Source organism: Triticum dicoccoides, chromosome 5B (genome assembly GCF_002162155.2).
Source record: "Triticum dicoccoides isolate Atlit2015 ecotype Zavitan chromosome 5B, WEW_v2.0, whole genome shotgun sequence".
NCBI classification, from domain to species: domain Eukaryota; kingdom Viridiplantae; phylum Streptophyta; class Magnoliopsida; order Poales; family Poaceae; genus Triticum; species Triticum dicoccoides.
The window spans coordinates 321,053,755-321,061,496 of NC_041389.1; the positions used below are offsets into that span (position 1 = coordinate 321,053,755).

Below are 7,742 nucleotides of genomic sequence, written 5' to 3' on the forward strand. Positions count from 1 at the left end.
GTTGCCAATTTGACACCACACCCGGGTTCCGGTGTGGCGCGTCGCTGAAAGGGTTATGCCGCAACAAAAAACTTTTAGGTTTCGTCTCCATAAGAGTGGCTGAGTTTTCACGTTGGCTCGCCAAGCCTATCACAACCCTCCTCCTTTACCCGGGGTTGGGACCAGCTATGTTGAGAGACAACATAAGCGGAGTTGTGTGCTGGCTGCATGATAAAAATAAATTCAAGTCAAAATTATACTTCCCCTGTAAATTAGCCATAGATTTTGCTATTTTTATCTGTACAGTACTTCTAACTTCTTACTGTTACAAAATTATTCTGCAGGTGGATTTAGAATTTCAACTTGGTGATGAAAAGACCATGGTTACTTCTAAAATAGCTGTATCTCCAGGCAATGAAGGTGAAGGTTCATCCTGGGAGCTGTACTTTAGTTAGAGAATCATATCAGTGTTGTACCTTTTGAAACATGTCATTAGTTTTCTAGTTAGATGCTTCAGGACTTTCTTGTATATTTGTTTGTTCATCTATTATTTTTCTCAGTTTGAGACGTTCAAAATGAGGTTCTGGACCTCATCACAAACTCTTTGTAGCAGGCACCTCATCTCCACTCGCTCTTCATGGATGTGATCTAAAGCTGTTATCAATCAAAATCAATGGCACAGAGCTGAAGGTACTTCATGTGATCTACTTTTGCCATGTAGCATGATGTCGCGTGTTCATGTGCTCACATGATCCACATAAGTTCATGATTTTGAGAAATAAGTTGGGAATAAGGTAAAATTATTCTAGGGTGGTTGAAACCTTTGTTCACGTTAAATATTAGACTCAGTTTACATGCAATGTTCTTATTTGGAACAGAAGTAGTTGGACAAAGCACATGCATGTACATGACAGATAGAGAAAGAAGCCCATCTATTGGCTGTAGTAGATTTTATCAGTGGCCAAGAGAATAAGCAGTCCCACGGGGCATTCATACTGCATTCTTCAGGCTATACTTTCCACCTAGCTATTACATGTACACCTGTAATTGCGACTCCACACTGAGTAGTAGCAAACATCTGTTTTTATGCCAATATCTGTGTGCCTAATTATTTGAAGCCCAGTGCGGTTCATAAGTGTATTCATGCAGAAGTTCCTGCATCTTTTGGATGTAATGTAAGTATGCTAATTGTCTGACTTGTGTATACTCTGAACACTAGAGTGACAAGTATACAGTTGATCCACGCCATCTGACGATTTTGACACCACCTGCTGGTGTATTCAACATGGAAATTGTTACGGAGATTTATCCTCAGCTCAACACATCTTTGGAGGTACAAACCACTGGGAGGGGCACAAACTTTATTACTTCTTGGAATTAAAATCTCTTCTATTCTGTTCTGATTTGTTGTAAGCTTACAGGGTCTGTACAGGTCGACTGGTAATTTTTGCACCCAATGTGAAGCAGAAGGATTCCGGAAAATTACCTACTTTCAGGTAGGTTTGCCATTTTGGAAATTATGCTCAATAGATAACCGTGATGACTCTCTCTGTTGTAGGCCACCATGTATTGAATCTAAGTATGCATATGCATCAAACTAATTAATCTTGTTTTTCTGTCCATCAAAGATTATGTTTTACCTTTTTTTTTTCTGGTGATGAGATGACTTACATTTGCAAATATTAAATGCTATCGCAGGATCGCCCGGACGTGATGGCAAAATATACTTGTCGTATTGAAGGTGATAAAACTCTGTATCCGGTGTTGTTGTCTAATGGCAATCTTATCGAACAGGGTGATCTTGAGGTACACTGCTTTCATGTGCAATTGTCAGAGCGACCACACCGATGTGCTCAACCACATGCTTTTTTTTAACTATAGGGTGGAAAGCATTACGCACTATGGGAGGACCCATTCAAGAAACCATGCTACTTGTTTGCGCTAGTTGCTGGTCAGTTGGAGTGCCGGGAGGACTCATTTGTTACATGTTCTGGCCGCAAAGTTACACTTCGAATTTGGACTCCTGCTCAAGATTTGCCAAAAACATCACATGCTATGTATTCTCTTAAAGAAGCTATGAAATGGGATGAGGAGGTTGGTCTACTAGACTGATTTGTCTTGTTATTTTGCTACAATTATTTGGCAGAATAAGTGAAATAATTACTAATCAGATAATTAATCTAATTCCACCTCTGTTGTTCCAGGTTTTTGGTCTTGAATATGATCTTGATTTGTTCAACATTGTTGTTGTTCCTGATTTCAATATGTAAGTTTGTTTCCTATTTGCATCGGCACTCTGCCCAAAAATGGTGGTATTATGATATTTTTAATGGCATTGCCTTGCCCTGATAAAATAACTTTGTATTATTTGCAGGGGAGCAATGGAAAACAAGAGCTTGAACGTAAGAATTTGCCTCTGCTTAGAAAATATTGCAGACAAAAATTTGATTATGTTCTGTTTATGAACGAACAGGTATTTCAATCTAGACTTGTGCTAGCATCACCAGAAGCTGCCACTGATGGTGATTATGCTGCAATTTTGGGTGTCATTGGACATGAGGTATATCACATAGAAGTTTCAGTTTTTCCTTTCCAATATGTATTTGTTATGGCCACACAATTTTGATATTTTTATTGAATTTAGTTATACTTCTGATCTTGGCTGCTTGTATTTCTGCAGTATTTCCACAACTGGACTGGGAATAGGTAGTTATCTCAACAACACACCATACTGGACATATCTTTTATTGTTTTTGCTTTCTCAGAAGATGAAGGGTCTGGTTGGCCTGTTGCTGATCGCATCTTTACTAGGGTTTTCAGCTATTCCACTTTGAAACGTTTTGAACCTTGCAAGGGAAAGCATATTGAAGCAACTATGTTTTTTCCTGATGCGGCCACATGCATGATTAGTCTAGACTGGAAATAATCTCTTTGTGCCTATCTAATTGCAGAGTGACTTGCCGTGATTGGTTCCAACTAACGTTGAAAGAAGGACTAACTGTCTTCAGGGATCAGGTATTCATGCAGTAGATCATAATGTTATGTAATGTAAATTTGCTTTTATTTTTTCTAAACTAATTAAGGATGTTGTGCAGGAATTCTCATCAGATCTTGGCTGTCGCACAGTAAAGCGAATAGCTGATGTCTCTAAACTTAGATCCTATCAATTCCCTCAGGTTCTTTACATGTGCATTCTGTGTTACTGCATTTCTCATTAGTCTGATGTTGATCCTGCAATGAACTTCCAGCCACAAGGTTTCTTCTGTTTTTTAATCATTACTTATTCCTTGATATCCAGGATGCTGGGCCTATGGCACATCCTATTCGCCCCCTTTCATATATCAAGGTAATCATACTTAAGTCTCAGTTGTTTGATCTTAATTACCGCTAAACGTACAAGTACCATAAATATCTGTGGTATAATTATTGTTTTGAATTTGATTTCCAGATGGACAACTTCTATACCGGTCAGTTGCTTTTTCTGAAATATTATGCACTTAATAGGGTGTACAACAATGTTAACTAATTACTTCCAATCCCTGATAAAACCCTGAAACCTTTTCTGATGAACATTCTTTGGTGACCTTGAATGTGGATGACATGGTCAGTCACGGTATGCCTTTTCCCTGTTCTGTTTTGTATTAGCTAAGCTTTGCAATGGAAATCTTCTGACATTCTCTTTTGCTGCTTTTTACCTCGTCATCTGATGGTTATGGAATTTCCGCACAGGTTTACGAAAAGGTATTGGGTTTAGCTTGTCATCTCATGTGACTTAAACAATAACCGTAGGATGTAACAAATGGATATGCACTTCTTGTAGGGTGCTGAAGTCGTCAGGATGTACAAGACAATGTTTGGAGCTTCAGGGTTTCGAAAGGTAAAAGTCAAGTGTGGTAACTGTGTTTTGATCATGTCCTTCTTTTACACAATTGTACTGTTTCTTAATTATGAAAAATCAGTGGGCACTCGAGTATTTCCTACTCTTCTATTTTGGCCAAAAAGGAGGCACCTAATATACAGGACATATCTGTGATGTGAATCTGCTACATATTATGCATGCCATGGGGTGTCTCTCCTCTTCAGCTGTTGAATATTTGTTATATATTCATGCGGCTTATTTACCAGATCGTCTTCTGTTGCAGGGCATGGATCTTTACTTCCAAAGGCATGATGGACAAGCCGTGACTTGTGAAGACTTTTACGCAGCCATGTGTGATGCAAATAATGCACACTTGCCGAACTTCTTACAATGGTAATACATGTCAATCATTTTACTTGTTGCATGCACAATCTGATTTCGAAAGATCCATCCAATAGGTACTCTCAAGCAGGTACACCTACTGTAAAGGTAACTTCGTCATATGATGAAGGTTCCCAGGCATTCTCTTTGAAATTAAGGTAAGCTTTCACATTCTCCATTTTTTATCTACCTCTACCAAACTTGATAAAATAATCTACGTTGAGATTATTTTTCCATTTTACTCTATTTCCGTTTTCCTTCCGTCAATTCTAACAGAACACTAATTTTGTGTGCCCTGTTATTCAGCTCTTTGTAGCTTATTTTTGGTTCCTTTTTTTAATCTTTTAGTCAAGAAGTGCCACCTACCCCTGGCCAACCGATGAAAGAGCCAATGTTCATACCTGTTGCTGTTGGACTTGTTGATTCGACCGGAAAAGATATGCCCCTGACTTCCATCTACAGTGACGGAATGGTCCAAACACTCTCTAACGATGGTCATCCAATCTTCACCACAGTGCTTCAGTTTAAGAAGGTACATACATTATTAGTCTTCCTGCAAAAAGGTCCTATTAAACGCCAATGCAAGCCTTTTTTCTTTTTGAACAGGCAAAGCTGTAACTTGGTTTGTGCTTGTAACTACCATCTATAGTAGCATCCTGTGCAGTTCAGCTGCAGTATTCTTCATTCTTCAGTCAGTCTTATATCTTCTGCATTAGTCTTCTGTACATTCAAAAGTCATTTTTGCTGGATCTTAATGTCTGTAGGAATTCAGATTTGAACAAAAGTCAAGTAATTTATCTTTCATCAGCTTATCAGCCTTCTCTATATGTGCAATAGATATTCAATTGTTTATTCACATTCTTGTCTGATTTTTGAAGTCGCTGAATGAGATATGCTTTGATCTTTCAGAAGGAGGAAGAGTTTATATTTAATAATGTACCTGAGAGACCAGTTCCTTCCTTGTTGAGGGGATACAGTGCTCCCATCCGTCTTGATTCTGATCTGACCGAGAGTGACTTATATTTCTTACTTGCCAATGATTCAGATGAATTTAACAGGTTTCTTCTTGTTTACTTGTTAAATATTTCAATGTGGAGTTGAATATAACAATGCAGAGTTGAATATAACAATTCTTGTATTCCATAGATGGGAAGCAGGTCAAATATTGGCACGCAAATTGATGTTCAGTCTTGTGGCTGACTTCCAACAACAGAAAACACTGGCGCTAAATACAAAATTTGTTGATGGACTTAGAGCAATCCTGCGAAGCACAAGCTTGGATAAAGTAATTGTTGTTCTGCCCCAGTTGTGATTTATGACTGCAAAATTTAGTTATAAAGGGCTAATCTGAGCTCCTACAGGAATTCATTGCAAAAGCAATAACTCTGCCTGGTCAAGGTGAGATTATGGATATGATGTCAATTGCAGATCCTGATGCAGTTCATGCTGTCCGGACCTTTATTAAGAAAGAACTCGCCTTTCAACTCAAGGACGATCTTCTCGCAGCTGTAAGTGACATCAGGCAACATTTAAAAGTTGTCTGAAATTTGTGGCAATGTGCTCTATTTTAGTAACTGGTTTTTAGGCGATATTGAGTGAAGATCTAGACTATACTACTCCCTCAGTCCCAAAATAAGTGTCTCAACTTTGTACTAGCTCTAGTACAAATTTGTACTAAGCTCAAGACACTTATTTTGGGACGGAGGGAGTATTAAGTAAATCACTATGAGTGGGGGGTCATCATTTGGGCATTTGATAACAAACCGGTGAAGTGGTTTTAATCTTGTTTTTGTTACTAGCCAGTAGGCTGTTGCAATTTTGTCCTCATTCCCTCATTATTTGTTCGTCATAGGTAACAAGCAACAGAAGTTCTGAAGCTTATGCATTTAACCATGATAGCGTGGCTCGCCGTGCGTTGAAAAATACATGTCTCGGTATGTTCTTATTTTTGTAAGTTCTGCTCCAAAATGGGAAGGTTTGAGGCAGTGTATCTTAATATATTCTTGGGTGATGTTTGCAGCTTATCTTGCATCCCTGAATGAGCCAGATGTCACTGAACTTGCATTAAATGAATACAAGTCTGCTACTAACATGACCGAGCAGTTTGCTGCATTAGCAGCATTGTCTCAAAATCCAGGTCAAGTCCGTGAGGATGCCCTTTTGGACTTCTATAACAAATGGCAGCAAGATTATTTGGTAAGATAGTTACTGCATGTACATAATTAATTCTTGCAAAATTATTTTATTGTACCACCTAAGTGAAGAGTAATTTCTGTTACATGGGAGCTTATACTTGCTTGTGTTCCAATAGGTTGTAAGCAAGTGGTTTGCTCTTCAAGCTACCTCGGACATTCCTGGAAATGTAGCCAATGTTCAAAAGTTACTGGCTCATCCTGCTTTTGACATGCGGAATCCGAACAAGGTACATGGTGTTAGCTGGACCTTTTTGGCATTTAAATTGGTATAGAATTTTGAAGATTTGCTTGCTTGTGGCTTAGGTATACTCCTTAATTGGAGGATTTTGTGGGTCACCTGTGAGTTTTCACGCGAAAGATGGTTCTGGCTACAAGTTCTTGGGTGAAGTTGTCTTACAGCTCGACAAAATAAATCCTCAGGTTTCCTTAACTGTAATTGCTAAATGAATAAACACCTTGCTCCCATTTTGTGTTTCAACTGGTTTTGATTACATTTGTTACATTAAATAATGTAGGTGGCATCCCGCATGGTGTCAGCGTTCTCTCGATGGAGGAGATATGATGAGACCAGACAAGCTCTTGCTAAGGTCTGTCTAAAAGTCCTAACTCTCTGCATTTAAATCGCAATGGGTTGCTTGTATTGCATAAACAGGTACTCCCTCCATATAAGAGCATTTAGATCACTAAAGTAGTGATCTAAACACTCTTATATTTCTTTAGAGAGGGAGTACGTTACAGGCGTGGTATAAGTACTCTAAACGCTCCTTTCTTCTACAGGCCCAGCTGGAGATGATCATCTCAGCCAATGGACTCTCTGAAAATGTCTATGAGATAGCTTTGAAAAGTTTGGCAGCTTAGTTTCCTGATGCAAAGAAACAATTTGGCTCTGCCAGTCGGTTCGACACTTCACCATTACCAGGGCACTGAAAGTGTACTTAACTGAATATATTGTACTACTGTATTTGGCATATGTAAAATAACAGGCTACTGTAGTGGCAATACATTTGAATTATGGCATTATTGTCTTCACGTGGTGTTGAATCATGTTTTCCTGAAAGACGGTGCTACAGGGTAGGGTAGGGTACTCAGGGCACTTTTGAGTAGACGAGCCACATGTCAAAATCAGTGACAAATCATATGGAGCCAAATGGATGACGTCAATGTCATGCAAACCTATTTTGAAATTTTAAAATGTATTACTACCTCTATTCGGAAATACCTAACGTGGTTTTAGTTTGAAGTGGAGCTAGTACTTTCAAACCAACCAGCCAAATTAAAAAAATGAATCTGCTCTCACTATGTGGATTTCTTTGAAACTAGATCTCATA

General features: G+C 38.7%; 1 protein-coding gene across 2 annotated transcripts in view; it reads left to right on the forward strand.

Moving 5' to 3' along the window:
- LOC119308676 (puromycin-sensitive aminopeptidase) overlaps positions 1-7,443 on the forward strand; it is a 13,994-nt gene extending 6,551 nt beyond the window's left edge. Inside the window, exons 6-34 of one of the 2 annotated variants that reach the window (XM_037584807.1) lie at positions 324-399; positions 590-669; positions 1,199-1,312; positions 1,401-1,475; positions 1,678-1,785; positions 1,861-2,073; positions 2,184-2,245; positions 2,354-2,381; positions 2,453-2,539; positions 2,660-2,685; positions 2,931-2,994; positions 3,075-3,155; positions 3,278-3,325; positions 3,428-3,446; positions 3,588-3,592; positions 3,709-3,720; positions 3,800-3,856; positions 4,122-4,231; positions 4,297-4,377; positions 4,568-4,751; positions 5,129-5,277; positions 5,366-5,504; positions 5,581-5,727; positions 6,072-6,153; positions 6,240-6,415; positions 6,531-6,641; positions 6,718-6,834; positions 6,930-7,001; positions 7,192-7,443. In XM_037584807.1, coding sequence (XP_037440704.1) covers positions 324-399; positions 590-669; positions 1,199-1,312; positions 1,401-1,475; positions 1,678-1,785; positions 1,861-2,073; positions 2,184-2,245; positions 2,354-2,381; positions 2,453-2,539; positions 2,660-2,685; positions 2,931-2,994; positions 3,075-3,155; positions 3,278-3,325; positions 3,428-3,446; positions 3,588-3,592; positions 3,709-3,720; positions 3,800-3,856; positions 4,122-4,231; positions 4,297-4,377; positions 4,568-4,751; positions 5,129-5,277; positions 5,366-5,504; positions 5,581-5,727; positions 6,072-6,153; positions 6,240-6,415; positions 6,531-6,641; positions 6,718-6,834; positions 6,930-7,001; positions 7,192-7,272 — 2,604 coding nt within the window. In that variant the 3' untranslated portion in view covers positions 7,273-7,443. The remainder of the gene's footprint in view (positions 1-323; positions 400-589; positions 670-1,198; positions 1,313-1,400; positions 1,476-1,677; positions 1,786-1,860; positions 2,074-2,183; positions 2,246-2,353; positions 2,382-2,452; positions 2,540-2,659; positions 2,686-2,930; positions 2,995-3,074; positions 3,156-3,277; positions 3,326-3,427; positions 3,447-3,587; positions 3,593-3,708; positions 3,721-3,799; positions 3,857-4,121; positions 4,232-4,296; positions 4,378-4,567; positions 4,752-5,128; positions 5,278-5,365; positions 5,505-5,580; positions 5,728-6,071; positions 6,154-6,239; positions 6,416-6,530; positions 6,642-6,717; positions 6,835-6,929; positions 7,002-7,191) is intronic. The other variant, XM_037584808.1, reaches the window with a different exon arrangement.
- The last annotated feature ends 299 nt before the right edge of the window (positions 7,444-7,742 follow it).